General features: G+C 47.2%; 5 protein-coding genes across 5 annotated transcripts; 2 read left to right on the top strand and 3 right to left on the bottom strand.

Annotated features, from left to right (window-relative positions):
• Positions 1-590: 590 nt before the first annotated feature.
• EV420DRAFT_1765293 (uncharacterized protein) lies at positions 591-1324 on the top strand (the record flags this gene model as incomplete). The annotated part of the gene is made up of 3 exons (XM_060480818.1): positions 591-882; positions 933-980; positions 1032-1324. The coding sequence occupies 3 exons, from the start codon at positions 591-593 to the stop codon at positions 1316-1318; spliced, it is 627 nt and encodes a 208-aa protein (XP_060329134.1). The 3' UTR covers positions 1319-1324.
• A 610-nt stretch (positions 1325-1934) lies between these two features.
• EV420DRAFT_1749075 (cytochrome P450) lies at positions 1935-4395 on the bottom strand (the record flags this gene model as incomplete). Its single annotated transcript, XM_060480274.1, has 13 exons — positions 3855-4395; positions 3754-3797; positions 3619-3700; positions 3500-3567; positions 3436-3450; positions 3102-3379; positions 2990-3048; positions 2855-2873; positions 2789-2806; positions 2720-2730; positions 2489-2668; positions 2143-2430; positions 1935-2087 (listed from the first exon to the last, which is right to left on the bottom strand). Exons 1-13 carry the CDS (start codon positions 4185-4187, stop codon positions 1935-1937), a joined length of 1548 nt encoding a protein of 515 aa, XP_060329133.1. The 5' UTR covers positions 4188-4395.
• Positions 4396-4536: 141 nt separating this feature from the next.
• On the bottom strand, positions 4537-6456 carry EV420DRAFT_1481087 (sulfate transporter family-domain-containing protein; the record flags this gene model as incomplete). The annotated part of the gene is made up of 12 exons (XM_060469735.1): positions 4537-4648; positions 4702-4850; positions 4894-5156; positions 5207-5345; positions 5482-5596; positions 5648-5692; positions 5831-5904; positions 5953-6015; positions 6063-6152; positions 6198-6251; positions 6295-6362; positions 6426-6456. The coding sequence occupies 12 exons, from the start codon at positions 6454-6456 to the stop codon at positions 4537-4539; spliced, it is 1203 nt and encodes a 400-aa protein (XP_060329132.1).
• A 1808-nt stretch (positions 6457-8264) lies between these two features.
• EV420DRAFT_1310259 (glycoside hydrolase family 79 protein) lies at positions 8265-10660 on the top strand (the record flags this gene model as incomplete). The annotated part of the gene is made up of 9 exons (XM_060468561.1): positions 8265-8567; positions 8616-8724; positions 8779-8989; positions 9048-9215; positions 9264-9441; positions 9501-9565; positions 9614-9674; positions 9726-10063; positions 10113-10660. The coding sequence occupies 9 exons, from the start codon at positions 8265-8267 to the stop codon at positions 10267-10269; spliced, it is 1590 nt and encodes a 529-aa protein (XP_060329131.1). The 3' UTR covers positions 10270-10660.
• A 290-nt stretch (positions 10661-10950) lies between these two features.
• Positions 10951-15931, bottom strand: EV420DRAFT_1644405 (uncharacterized protein; the record flags this gene model as incomplete). The annotated part of the gene is made up of 15 exons (XM_060477641.1): positions 10951-11589; positions 11641-11760; positions 11814-11906; positions 11956-12062; positions 12115-12203; positions 12255-12338; positions 12395-12518; positions 12571-12598; positions 12654-12833; positions 12874-13187; positions 13245-13284; positions 13328-13479; positions 13529-14231; positions 14284-14653; positions 14706-15931. The coding sequence occupies 15 exons, from the start codon at positions 15929-15931 to the stop codon at positions 10951-10953; spliced, it is 4269 nt and encodes a 1422-aa protein (XP_060329130.1).
• Between the last annotated feature and the right edge of the window lie 349 nt (positions 15932-16280).

Raw genomic sequence — 16280 nt, 5'->3', positions numbered from 1 at the left:
TCTTTACTAGGCATTTCTTTGGAGGACTATTGTATCACTGGCATTCAATGAATACTGAGTCACTAACGACCCGCTTAGCTGGCGTCGCAGTGGCTGCCGAGCCACAATCTACAGCGGGCCAGTATTACTTGTTTCCTTTGGGAACGATCCACATTTCTTGCCAGGCTATGAACTTGGCGTGATCGCCTTGATTCTTGAAATGAATTTACTTGACTGCTTTCTAAGATGAATCCACTCGACGCCCTTGGCCTGTCTGAAATGTTTTTCCCTTCGAGTATCAACTCTCTTGCTTGTGATGAAACTAAGCTTGGCCGCTCTCTAAATTTCCTCGTTCCCTCTGAGACCGACGTTCTTGCTTGCTCCGTATCTAGTGAGAGGACCCTTGCGGTTTAGCAAGTCTTGGAATAGACTATGCTTGGCCCCAAACCTCTCATCTTTTGTTCCATGTTGTTTCAACCTGTCCTCAAGTTCTCTACTGGGAGATTCACTTACGTCGGAAGGGTAGCCGAAAAAATATAAAAGGGCTACGAAATTGCTTACACTCTCCAGACAAACTATCTCCGTCTACCTACTTCAGCTCGTTCATCACGATGCGTTTCTCTCTTGCTACTCTCATCCCTCTCGCCGCTCTCGCGGTCCCTGCCCTCTCGACCTCCGTTCAAGCTAGGGACGGATCGGACCGCGATGTCGATCACAAGGGCAAGGACAACCACCGTAACGACGGCGGCAGCAAGGACTACAACTACGGCAACAAGGACCACGGGCGCAAGGACTGCACCTGGGAGCCTGTGTTTGAACACAAGAAGGACTTCAGAGGGTGGAACAAGGGCAAGTACACTCCCTACGACCACAAGGATGTCAAGAAGGACACCTATGAGATCGGTAAGCGCACTTCTTTCATTTTTATATGCTTACTCACTTTTACTCCTCAGAGTGCAAGGACTTTTGCGAGAAGGACGACAAATGTAACTCTTGCCAAGGTATGTCTGATATCTTCTCGGGCCCCTTCCGTTTTATGACGCTCCTTCTAGTTTACTCGAAGGAAGAATCGGAGGAAAAATTCATCTGCGAGCTGTTTGAGGAGATTATCGATATCCTGACCTGGGAGGATGACTGTGATGATGACAAGGACCGCAAGGATGGAAAGGACCGCAAAGATGAAAAGGACCGCAAGGACAGAAAGATGGATGACAAGAAGGATGACAAGGATGGAAAGAAGGATCGCAAGGACAACACAAACCGCAAGGATGACAAAGACTGCAAGGATCGCCACAAGTACTACGATACTTCTTGCTGGAACGCCCACTACAACTACTAAGTCTGATAACCCCCATTTATACTATCAAATGTATTAATGTATCATGGTTATATGAATTCATGGGACTTTGTATGTATGCTATCGTTCTTTCCGAGATTTGCAATTCATTTTGAAGCTGCCCCGGTAATTTCCCGTGTTCCTTTGAGCTTGTCAAATCTACCCCTGTAAATTCCTATTCCTATCAGCAATCTCTCATTCACGAGCTCGCACTTTCTGTTTCATATCTGTGAGAATCTCAGCTGGAGTCTTCGTCGACTTCGTGATAGCCACCCCCGCCGGACGCACCCCATTGATACAACCGTGATCAACCTAAGCGGCTCAGTCTCTTCAATCCCGCTATGAAAGAGTCAGTTTTTCAGAATCCTCTGATCTCTGTCGCTCTTCTTCCAAGTTTCCAGAATCGGGAGAGTCATAGGCAATAAACACCGTCACTCAATATATACAACATCCCAATCGACATAACGGTGATAGCCACTATTACTTCCCGCGTAATTGGAAAAAAAATAGCCGGTAGCTAGTACGTAGTCCGTGAATTTCCAAGTCGTCCACTTATCTCCTAATTATATACGAGTATACAGGTCCATGTAGTTGCTGTCCCTGCAAGGCTGGGGTCACCTCATACTCGCCTCATCCTCAACGGAACTCTCGCGCCTTCCTCTCCGACAACTTTTGGTCTAGCCAAAACGCCTCCCAAATGCTTGCCAATAACAGTGTCCTTTCCACCAGGGAATTCGAATGTAAAGTTCTTGATAATGACATAGAGCACGGCCTAGAGAACCAAATCTTCAGCAAAGCATGCCCTATTCCTGGAGAAGTTGACTTACCTTGAACTCAGTCAAGGCGAACACCTTCCCAAGACACATTCGAGGTCCATTTGCGAACGTCAGGAGGTGGCGATGGCCCTTTATCTCCTTTGCTCTCGGCGCACTGTCCTCCAGCCATCTCTCTGGATTGAACTCCTTCGCGTCGGGGCCCCAAAGCTCCTCGGATCTATTCAGCATCCCAATGGAGGCGGTAACGTGCGTTCCTTTGGCAACGAAGATACTGTTAATCGTCTCGCCAGATTTGGTTACTATGGGTGTAGCGAGAGGGAGAATGTCATCTTCTGCCGTCTTCGTGAAGGAGTAAGGTGAGCGACACTCAGTCAATAGAGAATAATCGAATACGCACCACCCTGGCGGTCTCTAAAACGGGCGGGTGTGTTCGTAGGATTTCATGTACGACCGCGTCAAGGTATGGAAGGCTCGATTGGAGTTGCTCCCACGTTGGATCTGTGTTACCGAATTGTACTAGTTCTGCGCGAAGCCTGCTTTGTATGTCGACGTTCTTGCACAATTCGATCAGGGACCACTATGGGGTCTGTCAATCCTATTGATGAAAGAGCAGTGGGAATTGACGCACGGTAAGACTAACTGGATGGAAGCGCTTTAGCAATCAAGAGGCTGGGTCTTATAAAGGATCGCAACTCACTGCTCGTCGTTTCATAACCTAAAATGTTCAGCTTTCAGGACCAATAAATATGTTTATGACACTCACCCGCTAGCAACAATAAGTTCTAGAATTATTTTAAGACTGTGAGATAGTAAAAACAAGGGCAAGAATTTCTGAAGTACCATCTGCCGTGGACCACTGTCAGCAGATGATCGCAAGCGCAGGATTGACGAGGAATACCTGTGCTATGACTTCGTCTCGAGACATGTGAACGTCGGCTTCATCGGTCTCGGATTTGACTGTATTCAAAATAAATCGACTTCCTGTCAGAACCAAGATTGACCATACTCACGTAGTAGACCCAATACAGATTTATCTTCTTCGTTCCCGTGCTCTTTGGCCTTGGCCAGGAGCTTATCAGCTATGCTGGTGAACATACGTTTCATAGCGGTGAGATCGTCTTTCCTCTTCGAAGGTAGACGGAGAACAGCAGGAAATACAGACCCCACGATGGTCATCAAGGCGAAAACGGCAGCACCACTAGTCAAGTCTACGCTGTCGAAAATTTGGGGCTTCCCGTCGATAGCCCCAAAGTCGTGAGAGAATCCTGCTATACCAATACTATCCATCCTAAGTGGGAAATTGAATCGACTATTGAGGGTTATAAAATGAGACGGTTGCCTCACGAGATGCGATTCATCCTAGGAGATGGGAGTCAGTCGGTTTTTACCATCACCACGCTCAACATACCAGTTTTGCACATCGATCGTGGAGGTACCATCGCTTCCTTCTAGAATAGCGTCCCAAGCGGACGAGGTCTAGGTAAAGTTTGGGAAAATATCCAATGAACGCAAGGATTATGTATGTACCCTGTGAGCCGAATCAAAGAAAACATGGGTAAGATCACGTATAGCTGCGTTGCTGAATGCTGGTATGAGGAATTTGCGCTGTCTATATGGTTTCTAGTCAGTATTCGATCACAAAACTAGAAAGGAAGCGATTACTGTCGATGTAGGTCCCCCTCCACCCATACCAGATTCTTTCCGACCTGTGAACCAAGAGACATCAAAAAGCATGCTTATATTCCTAAGAGCAAAATGCATACCATAATTTCGATGAACATGCGCGTCATGGGCGTCTTGACGTATCCAACCGCCTCTCTCGAGTAGAAATGCGCCGCCGCCTTCGGGTCGCAAATAACTAGTTTCTGATGTCCCAAGAATCCAGGGACACTGAAGACTGAACCATACTCGGCCGACCATTTCTCGTACAAGAGAGCTACGTCCTCGGAATAATGGATAACTTTAGTGAAACCAAACAGCCAGCTTCGACTCGGAGGTCCTCGCAGGTTGGTAGTAACGCTATTTCGATTTGTCGAAATTTTGTAGATAAGAAAGAGGGCAATCAGAAATAAGCAGACATCTGTAACCAGCGCCATGTCGCAATGAGAATCGTGGTTTTAAGAAGCGAGCCATAGCACCCTCTTTTATGTTGAGAAGATTCCGGAGATGATCCGTCTAACGGGCGGAGATGACAAGGTTTGGCTTAGTAATGTGTCATCCCTCAGCTAATTCGAGGTTACAAAGCTCGCATTCGCACCAGTTCGCACCTCTGCTTGCGGGTATAAGCAATGTCACCATCATCCTAATGATAGCGGGCGGAATTGAGTAATCCTTGTTCTTTACGCTTTAAGACGAAGAAAACCAAAAGGAGATGATACATTGAGGAATTGGGCGTACCCAAAGCAGAAGAGCGGCCCCACATCAAATATGGTAATAAAATACGCATCAAGGAGGCTTCTCAAACTCTAGTGCACGCAAAGCCATGTGACACCTTTTATGGGTAAAGCCAGGCCCAACGAACATGTCTCTCTCGACTACAGACTCGTCGATACCCTGGCTAAAAGTTAAAGAGCTAACTGTTCAGACAGTCAAATGCGGAGCATTACTTACACATGTTGAACGTGCCAACTCATAGTGCCATGGGTTGACCAGCGCTCCAAGAATTCAGAACATTGCTGACAAGACCACGTCGGAGAGACTTCAAGGTCTAGTTCTACTTGATGTAGCTTTGTTTGCTCTTCCGTCGTGAGGGGCCTAATCTTGGATTGGGTGGGTCCGTTGTGTAAATAGACGTTGACCTACGAAAACAGTGTCATAGCAGAAAGACCAGCAGTGGAAATCTGGTAGAACACAGACGTCTGGCCATACAATGCCACCGATCACGACAATTGCAGTGATGATGCCGGTAGCGGGGGTTCTTACGCCTGACTTCGATTTCAAAGCAGAGCGAGAAAAAGAGCCAGTAGCAGGGTACACACCAAAGCAACAGCCCACAATGTTCGTAACTCCTATGGCGATAGGTTCTTGATTGGGGTTGGTTTTGTAACCGTTCAAGCGTCCGAAGGCTTCAGGCTAATATTGCATGATATCTTGAATTACGTATAGTGGGACGTACTTGCAATGGCGACGTGCTCCAGTAATAGAATGATAACTGCAATAGGAAGCTTGGTAGTTAGAGCAGAAACAAGGTCTGGGTCGATGTCAGGCTGACCGGCGTGTCTAACGATCTTTAAGATCTTGATCGGGTAGCTCCCCTTCACGTTACGTTGGCGTCTCGTGTATAGCCATGCAGTGAATCGTCAGAATAAGGACAACCAAGGCATTCCTGAAAATGGAGATGAAGAAGAGTCGGCCTCTGCAAGGGAAACGCTTTGCGAGCTGATGGCATACCATACGGATGGAGTATAATACGACCAGTCCGGTCAGTCCCCAGGCGGCATCGAGCTTGGTATTCAGCAGTCCCTTCAAGGTGTTTATAATAACTTTGTAAGTGGCCGCGTGCGTACTAGAATTTGAGATATAGCTTTGATAATAAATCAGAACTCAGGATGCGTACTCGGAACGGTGATACCCATCAATCCAGGCTTGACCAGCTATAATACTAATCGCGGAACTAGTCATAAATCCGCTGACAGGGCTATCCACTCAAGCCCGATGCCCAAGACGATAAAACAGGCAATTAACGCGACAGTGATGGCAATCTGAGGACCTCCCCACTGGTCAGGATGTTCCGATATACTTGATAATCTCGGAGACAGTCGAGGACATGACGGCAACGTTACCAACGGACACGTCTTTCGAAGTTGCAAAGAACTGATAGCAGATATTATCAAGTTTAGGTCACGGCAAAATAGGACATACACTGTATATCAATACACCAACGAAAGAAGAATATAGTCCATATTCAGGATCGAGGGTCGCAATCTATGATCCATCAGACGCATTTTCCGAAGAATCAAAACGCTACTCACCTGAGCGTGGGACATGCTCTGAGGAACAATAACCATCCCAATAGTAAGACTGGTGATAAGGTCACCGGTAAGCCATTCAAGATCTGGGAGCTGTTCAGTCGCTGGTTTTCCAACAAAGGGCACTGCGAAACTCACCATATCTAGTGATCCATTCAAGTATAGGGAACAAGCTGACAAGGTGATCCACCGCTTATAATCAAATAAATGAATATGATTCAACATCAATACATACCCGTTTACCAGAGTCCTTAGTGTACTGAAGTACATAGTCTTTCGAAGAGACAACTGGGACAATCTCCTCTAGATATCCGATGATACGTTTACCGAGTCATTTAGCGGTGCTGGTCATGATGCCGACTTGACCTCGGGGAAGACGTTTCCAAGGCTGCTGCATCTCTGAGCTAGCGCTAGAGAAATTACAGCATTATAGTTAGCTTCGGTATGCTCTGAATGGATAAAATGTGACGTACAGACTTCTCATGTAAAAAGAAGATTCAGATACACAGACGCGTCGAAATGGAAGTCAATAGCGACAAGTGAATGGGCAAGCCATTTTTCAGGTCCTGCTCAATAATCGCGACACTAGGTGATCACTCCGCCCAAGGATTGTGCAAGGCGGAGCCTGAATGACACCACGCGAGAATTCGAAAATTCAATTGATGCGTCGACGCGATTGGGCCCTGGTATGTCGCTTTGTCGCTGGCAGGCCAAGAAAGGCCAGGAAATCGGCTGATTGACGTTCAACGATATGGACTGTGAAAGGCTCGAGTGCATGTGGGCCCCTTCATTTAGAAAAAAGGTTTTCAAATAAGGTAATAGCCGTGAAGCCCATCACGTCGGCGATGCGAATAAATGGCAAGTTGCCCCCTCGTTCAAGCACGCGCCATGGTACTAAACATCTACCTATCATGCTATTCAGTCGTGCTCATAGATGAAAGATTTACTAATGTGGGCATACCATTTTGGTGGATGAGGTCCCTTCTGATGGTGATAAATAAGAAAGGGAAAGAACTTTGCAGTGTGCACAGCAAGAGCTTGACAGAAAGCAGAGCATGATTCAAAGGGGCAAAGGAAGAGTGTAGATCAAGAAACTACTGACGTGGAAAGTAGGATAATGAGCATACATGCTGGCACAGGACGCCGAGAGAGAACAGAAAAAAGTGTGCCGGTGAAAAAGATAATTAGACGATCAAGTGAACCGGTTAACGCCGACGGATGCCATGCCGAAGGCAGAAACCCAACGAACACAGATGACGTCGACACGGATAGATCTCGGACTTAACCAAAATGTACCGTCACCCCTTCTGACATATTGCTCAAGTGGTCAAGTCATCGCTATCGATGGCTCTCTTGTTTTCCATTGGCTCTCAAATCTCTGTGTGGAGTTTTTGTGGCAGTAAATACATTCTTCATCGGACCAGAGCCCCGACATATCTGGATTCAACTCAAAGATTTGGAGCTCAAGCATATCACAGTATTTCTTCCATTAAATCTACACTAGTCATATCCAAATCCTGAATATGCCTTTATGCAGACAGAACACTGCACTGACGGAGAGAGGTGTAAGGAATTCCTCCGCTTTGACTGTCCCGAACTAGGTCCTGTCAATTACTTACAATGGACTGTCAGGACTTTGCACCGTTTACACGCAGTGCGACCATGCTTACTCAGATTACCGTTCGGAAAATCGTAATAAATGATCAATGCGCTATGGTCCAAAGCTGTGCAACGCACACGCCCCATAGCATGCCTAATAATACCAAGGTGGCCAAGTATTTTCTGCGTAACACCGAGAGCGCAGGAAAAATCCTGCAGTTAGGGTGGCTACTGGTTCCTTCCAGGCTGACGAACAGAACTCGACCAGACTCGTCTTCTTTACGCTGGAAAGACGAACGTAGTTGCATTGTCAGTCCTTTTCGCGCGTCTATTACTGGAGTACTTCAATGTGACGCGATCCCATGCTCAAGGATAGCCGGTTTATGTTTATGCCTGTCATAAGCCTGGATCTCGGATTCGCATTGATTGTCTTCGGACTCGCATTAGAGCGAATCCGAGGTATTGCTCGATGGCTCCTTGCCACAGTGCACCTCAACTATGGGCGCACTATACTTCTCCGCTGGTAGAGAAAATTCTGCCGATTCTTTATTTTTGAATATATATATTCTTCCGGGTCGACTGGTCGACTGGTATAACTTCCAGAGTATGACTTACTTCGTTCACCGACCTTTATTTTTCTTCCTTCCTGCTCTGCTGGTCTCCACGGCATCATCGTCTGTAGAGGTGTCCTTACCTCTCTCTGCACCGTCAACCGCACCGGAAATCTCTGCCAGTCTCCTGTCATTTTCCATTGAAGGGGATGGATGGATGAACTGGACTGGGACGACTTCAAAGAATCAATTTCTTTACAACGCCTTAGATAACCTGAAAGCTCTGACAGGGGCACCGCCTAACATTAGAATCGGAGGCAATAGCGAGGATCATACGAATTTCAATCCTAGCGTTGAGGTAAGAATATCGCTGGATAATTTATGAACCTATACTCAAGTTTCTCAGTTGTCAGAAGCAATATTTCCTGACTTCACTACGCTTGTTCCCTATCCGGAAACTACAAATCTTACTGTTGGTGATGGCTACTACCAAACGGCCCGCTTCCTTCCATCTGGTACGACTTCAATCTTGTCAATATGCTGGATATCGTTAATCAGACATTTTGTAGGAACGCATATAACATGGGGCGTCAATTTTGGACAGAAGAATCTTACTGCGGCATTCCTGGCAGCACGTTCGATTGCAAGCGCATTTTCATCTCCTGCTATGAAAGACGCCGGAGTGACTCTCGACTATGTGGAGATTGGTAATGAAGCAGACTGGTATATCAACAACGGTGCACGTCCGTCCAACTGGACTTCCGCTGACTATACCCAGGAGTAAGCGTCTCGTATAGTTACCATAGTTATTTGTATACTAATGATTGCATAACTACAGGTGGACTGAGTTCGCCAAGAACATTTCCAAAACTGTTGGAATTTCATCGACGTCTCATACAAAATTCTTTGTTGGTAGTTTTACCCATTCAACCACCGCCGGCTTTTCACCCCAAGCTATCTACGCTGAGGGGATACTCGACTCTGAACCAGGCGCCTCCATTGCGATGTAGGTTCTTTTCTCTTGAAATTATTGCGCGCTACACACAATATCAAGTTTTTCGCAGCACAAATATACAGGTGCCTTCCGCGAGGGCATGGATGGCCTACTACAGGACCTGATGACAAAGGCAAATATCCGTGGAAACCTTTCGGTCTTGATCCCAGACATTGAGGAAACGCACAATCGAGGCCTGGGTTATGTCCTTGGAGAGACCAATAGCTTTGCCAATCATGTATGTTTGGACTCTCTTTTCTTCACTGGTCGGTCTGTTGATTTTACTTGATTTTGAAGGGTGCAATAAACGTTAGTAACACAGCTGGAGCTGCATTATGGTCGTTGGATTACACTCTATTCGCGTAAGTGTCACCTTAAGTTATTTGAATGATTGATTAACTTGTTCATAGGCAACAGTTGGGAATATCTCGCGTCTTTTTCCACGAAGGTGTAGGATACAAATATAACTTTGTACGAACAACTCTTTCGACTTGCTGATAGTGACTTACATCTCCCTATCAGATCCAACCCGTCGAATTAACCAGATCGATCCTCGATGGATCTGAGCTCCCGGAACCTGTAGCTCCTCATGTTCAACCTCTTTACTATGCCGCGATCGTCATCGGAGAGGCCATAGGCAACTCTGGCCATACTCAAGCAGCGGAGTTGTCAATCGACAACCCTCGTATCTCCGGTTACGCCTTCTACGAAGACGGTGTTCTCGCCCGTGCTGTTCTCATCAATTCTCAAGCATATATGAAAGATCAATCTACCTCCCGTTCGAGTATCCACCTCGACCTCGATTTTTCGGGAGAGGGACAGCTACCCACGAGTGTGCGGGTCAAAAGGCTCGCCATTGGGTGCGTTGTTAGTGCTATTTCTGTGTTGATGTCTGATTGACGACTCCAGTCATGCTGACGACGATTCGGGTTTAACCTGGGGAGGCCAGACGTATGAGACGGACGATGCGCGCGCGCAAGGGGAGCTGGAGATTGAAACTATTCAGGTTGCATCCGGATTGGATATGGTGGAAACGGAAGCCATCCTTCTCTCCTTTGAATTTTGAGGTTGTACGGACTTCATAGTCAAGCGTAGATATTATTGATAAATGAATTTCGGCCACGATAAAGCGCCGCGACTATACATCCGAGTTGCCTCCCATGCAAGAGGGTAGCGCTACATTGACTGCATCCTTCTAGGGATCCGCTTTCCCCAAACACGCAACTTCAAAGGGGTGTAGCACGGTGAGACTTCATCTCTCGGAGTTCTTCTGCCGCATTCTATCGATCCCGGGCGCTATCACATGACCACCGAAGAAATTGAGTTATCTTGGTAGGAGAAGATTCTTGCAAATAACCCCACTTCCGTAAAAAAAAAAAAACTATCCGAAAAATCAGTCCAACGATCATATTGGTCCCAGGACCTCCCCTCCTCCTCCGGATCGTATGGAAGTGATTGACTACTCGATATGAACTCTTTTCTTGCATACGTATTGACAAATCGAAGTCGAATATGGCGTATAAGTACCTACAGAAGTATCATACTATTGCGACGACTAACACTCGATGCTAACAAACTCAGCTCAAGGGTGTTAGCTGCAGCGCCGACTTTGCGCCATACCTAATAGCTGTCCAATACACTTTAGATTCGTCCTGAAAGTGCTGATATTGAATATGCCAGCCATTGCCTAGAGTCCGTGCGGGTCTCAAAAAAACGGTCACCAGTCAGCTGTGGAACTAAACGAATACTATGACGGGTTTTCGGAACCAGATGTAGCCCTGAACTTTCGTAGCCCCTTCCGTATCGAGAAACCGTGGTGTGGTCCATTAGAACTCTTCTTCCCATCGGTGCTCTTCTTGCCTGACTTGTGTCGACCAGCCATACTAGGAAATTCGGTCAGGTTGCGACTACTCGACCTCCTCTCCGACAAATGACTCTGCATCCTGCTTATAGCCACTCCTCCTTCCTCGGTAGCAAAGTCAAATCCACGATGCACCGACCGTATGCCGGTCGACATATCTGTCCGACTGGCAGACCGAATGTCCACGGCCGAATGTAATCCAAGCCTCGACGGTCCAGCAACCATGGAGGCGTAAGACGCCCGTCTTGAAAGCACATCATCTCCATAAACCGGTCTCTTCATGGCTTGTAGGCCAATACCCTCTTCATGATGCGTACTGCGTAAGTCTCGGTCAGGGTGGACCTTTCGTATGTACCGCAGGATGTCAACATCATCAGGCGCAAAGCCGAACTTCCATGCTTTGGCGACGTATCTCGGCGCCAACGAAACGCACACAGTAATTGGAAGGGAAAGCCAAAAGAGTGCGGATCTGAACAGATATATGCTGTTAACGAACCAATCTGGGGAGATGGCGTCATGGGTGATCTGTAAGCAGGTAAGCAAGGGGTTTCCATACAAGTAAGAGTATCCGCGTACCGTGTATAACCATACGAGAATAATACCGATGAAGACAGCGAAGAATACCCAGCCGTTCCAGACATGGGTATTCATACCGTTGAAAAGGTTAACAACAATGACGCCAGAGAATACCATTGTCTGAAAAGTAGTCAGCCTGACAAGCCATAAAGATCATACGAATGGTGACTTACAGTTGAGAATTCTAGGAGATATTGTTCGTAGCCATCAGCTCTTGAAGTGGGAGAAAAGTAGCCATAGAGAATGAAGAAAAATATGATAGCAGACTTGAGATGTATTAACGATATGGATAAGCAAAAGTAGTAGGTAACTTACCTGATATACACCGTCGAGCACATAGACGGTGAACCATTTGAGGCCAAACCATTTGCCTTCACGGCCAGAACGATACAACTCGGGTATAGCCATCAAAACGTCCGCGTCTATGAGCTTGCATTAGAAAGACTGATCTGGAATATGGGAGCAACCATATACCTAGTAATCTATCAAAAAGACCGATGACAATGACAGGCGCAAAAGTCCAGAAGGCATTCCAGAATAGGAGATATGTATATTCAAATACGCTAAATCATCTGGTTAGTATCACGCTTCGATAAAGGAAGAAAGAACCTTACTAGTAGGAACTCCAACCACAGTAAATTTGGAACCACCCAAGAATGCCTGCACAAACAATGTTCTTGTAGAAGAAATTCAGAATCCTTTAACGGGCAGTCAGAGGATGAGCATGATTAGAGATATGCATCAGTGTACGTACATATTTCCATTGCGAGCGTATGACCAATGCCCATGAACAAAAAGCAGTCGTTTGAGGAATCGGAACTGTCGACTGATTAGCATGTGCGTTGGTCGTAATGATATTATACTGAGCTTGAACATGCCTGTGCTATAGCATAGTCCGAAGAAGTTCACTGCCTGCAAGTCCTTCTTCACCAGAAATCCCGACACCGACGTCAGCGGCCTTTGAAAGAGGAGATCAGTCAACGAAGTACAAATGATTACGAGTAGGTACGAACCTGGATCATGCTAACGTCGTTTGCCCCATCCCCAATAGCCAAAGTCATAGCACCAAGGCCATCCTTGACTAGCCTGACGACCAAGGCTTTTTGCAAAGGGGATACACGACAGCAGATCACACCTTCACAAAACATTGTGAGCTTCAGCAATAAGCTTTTGTGCGCTTCATCACCCAAAGCCTAAGACAAAGATTAGTAAGGATACACAGATAGAAAGAACGTCGAAACTTGCATAGTCCAACGCCGTGCCGTCAATGACTAGAACGAATCCACCGGGTCGATCACCATTGTTTGGTCCTACAATCGAAGAGATTCCCGTCTCGATCCTCCGCAATGCATTATCGTCCCCAGAAGAGACGGATGCCAACTTGTGCTCTTTCAGCAAGCGCTGGTCGTCAAGAATCCCACTTTCGGGGAAGAACTCCTCGACTGCATGAAGCATCTGCTGATAAACTGATCGCGAACGATTATTTCCACCCCTAACAACGATGATGTTGGACTCTCGACCGATCAGGTTGGTACTATGTCCGATAGCTAATTTTAATTTAAAAAAATCAGCAGAAGCAAAGGGCCGAGGCAGCTGAAACTTACCAATAGCCGTTTCCAACTTGTCGCCAGTCGCTACCCACACCTTGATACCGGCACGCTTAAGATCGGCAATAATTTCCTGGTACCCCGTCCTGCAGACTATCTTCGATAGCTGTGGCACCCAATAATCGTAAATCATGTTCCAGCTCGTCAGAAACGCTTTCTATGCGTGATTCCCGATTATCGAGCGCCACGGTGGCTTCATGGTAATGTTCGCTCCAAGCAGCATACTCGTCCTCTGTAATATATATTAGTAGACTGATACGCCTTAGGGTAATATCACGCACCGTTGATGACTTTATATGCGAGAACCAATGTCCTCAATCCTCCGTTGGCGAATTCACTCAGATGCATCTCGGTTAACTCCCGCAATCCTTCATCTCCGCTTTTCCGTAGTCGCTCAAAAACAACATTGTCTGCTCCCTTCGTCAGCAAGAACAGTCTGCCATCTGCATCGTCCAGCTTCCGCAGAACCACACTCATCCTCTTCCGGGCACTAGTGAACTCCAAGATGTTGAGGATCTCATAGCGTTCGACATCCTCGGGGCCGGTGGACAAGGGTGTTTGCAAGGTCAGAACCTCCCTGTCGCGACCACGGAAAACATATCCTACTTCCGCCGCCGCACGTACCAGTGCCGCTTCATCCGGACTTTGGGCCTTGTATTCGATCTTTCCAGTGTCGCGATCGATGGAGGTAAGAACGGTATGACACAAGGCCAGGACCAAGAAAAAGCCATTCAAAGCCTGTGCATGAGCAGTATTCTCCGACGCCGAGCTCGACTGCAGGGCAGCAGCAATGTCCTTCTCGAGTGGTTCGCAGTGGAAGTGGGTTTCTACGGCCTTCGCGGGCGCGGGCACCGGCTCAGTAGCAGTCGCTGAGGGTCCGTCACCGCTAGCAGCATGATCATCTGCCGAGATGGCGGCCGGAGGTGCTTCCTCGCCAACGTACATTTTACCGCCGATCGAACACTGTCGAAATATCATAGCGTTCTGAAAGTATCATAAGAAGCGGAAGGGTGGTATTATACAGAGAACGACGTACCTGAGTCAAAGTACCTGTCTTATCCGAAAATATGTACTCAATTTGTCCAAGATCGTCAGATAAGTTCCACGACCGAGCAAGAGTGGCTTGGTCTGTCTTTGGGTACCAGATCTCGTAGTCGAAATATATGAAGGCGGCTTGCCATGTCCTAACGAATTCGATGGAAATGTACAGTGCAATGGGTATGACGTTGTGGAACGTGATGAGAGCGAAGGCCCAAGTGACGAGACCGTTGATAGTAGGGTTATCGTCACTCTGGTTGTCACCATAGAGCCATGGTGCGCCTTGAGGATACTGTTGTTGCTCCAAGACAGAATCAGCGACGGCACATGCAACTGCCATACATACAAGGATTACTAAAATAAGAAATCTTTCAACAGCTGTGAGTGCACCTGATGCGAGGAAATTTCTGGCCCACTTACACTTGAAGGTTCATTTGTCTTTCTACCCTGCTCCTCTTGCTAGGCGCTCGGCCCGAGTTCTGCACGATTTTGGTGTCCTCGCCTGTAAATAGAACGAGGCCGATAACCCAGCCAGTATTCCTCAGTACCGCTCCTCTCAACAGCGTCATCTGAATATCCGCTGGAGCCTGTTCGCCATTTGCCTTGATCGTGGCATTTAAACGGAACATATTGTTGTCCGGACGGTCCAAATCGACGGTAAACTTGCTCTCCGAGCACGCTTTGGCGTTCACCAAATGTGTCAATGAAGGAACGGCGTTTCGCGATTTGAGATTGGTTTCTCCATCCAAATTCTTCGTCTCGACAAATGCGAAATTCTCGTCCTCGGACGTTGCGCATATGAGAATGTCGGCGGGTAAAGACTCGTTGTCTAAGATTTTCACAAAGTCACCAACGCAAACATCCTCCCAAAGCGCCTTCTTCCAATGAGGACTAGGGTGAGAGTGGTGACCGAAGAGGTGGTGGTGATGGTGGTGGTGAGGGTGATCGGCGCCGTCATCGAACTCAATATCAGGAAGCAGCGACAGTGGATCTGATTCGAGACCTTCCTTCCCTTCTACCTTTTCCGCAAGTAGAGTAGGCGGTTTCGTTTTTCTGAACCTCGCAGGGATAAGGTAGCGGTTTACGTGGTGCATGAGGTCATGACTTTTGTCGCCAGTGACGTTGGTATTAATCCGATTGCCTCCAGTGAGAATGCGGACAGTGCCATGGTTGACTCGGCGATCAGATTGATGGCGTTTAATGTCCTCATAACCATCTTTAGAGCAGTGATCCCGAGAACGAAAAGAAGAGGAAGAATAACAAGACCAGGGGAAACGGTGGAGAACTGGGGGAGAAGTTGTAGGATAGCGATGCCAAGGAAGAAACTGAAGACCGGTTGGTGAATTTGAAGAAGCTGAAGGAAATTGAACGTACACATTCGCCACCCGTCTGAACTGCTCAAGTAGATTCCGCGGTAGAAAAGTAATGATGTTATACTTGGAAGTGATGACCTGGTTCGACGCATAAACATGGTCCTTCTTTATTCGCCCCTTCTTGTCATAATAGTCTTCCGGTAGACTCTCGTTGACAAAGACCGTCCGCCTTGGTCCAGGCGACCTTTCCTTTACGAAGAGGGACTCAATGCTGAATGCTGCAATTTTGTCGAACCAAGTCGCAAGGCCGCTAAACCTGCCGCGGTTGGACATTGGGCCTTTAGGATAGTGTTGGGTAGGTCGTAACTGTGGTCGTGGTTGAAGAAAGGTGTAAATGACCGTGAAGACGGTAGTCAGACGACAGATACAGACGATGGACTGGAAACCTAATATCAAGCGCGAACTTTACCGGCCGTGCTGATGCTTTCTGCCCACGTAACAAGGCCATCATCGGCCGGCCTAAAGTACAAGGCCAAGCACTTCCAAGTGCGAATGCGAGCTCTTCAAGTTTGCGATGAACGGAAGACTGTCCAAAAGAGGGAAAGGGTGCGAGGGATGTGCTAGGAGTCGCCTGCCTCTTTTGTGTACTTCCGTCTGACCTTTAGCATGTTGCTCATTTCAT

Source organism: Desarmillaria tabescens (assembly GCF_030435595.1).
Source record: "Desarmillaria tabescens strain CCBAS 213 chromosome Unknown EV420scaffold_24, whole genome shotgun sequence".
Taxonomy (NCBI): Eukaryota; Fungi; Basidiomycota; class Agaricomycetes; order Agaricales; family Physalacriaceae; genus Desarmillaria; species Desarmillaria tabescens.
Note: the sequence above shows the minus strand (reverse complement) of the source record. Positions and strands in the feature narration are given on the sequence as shown.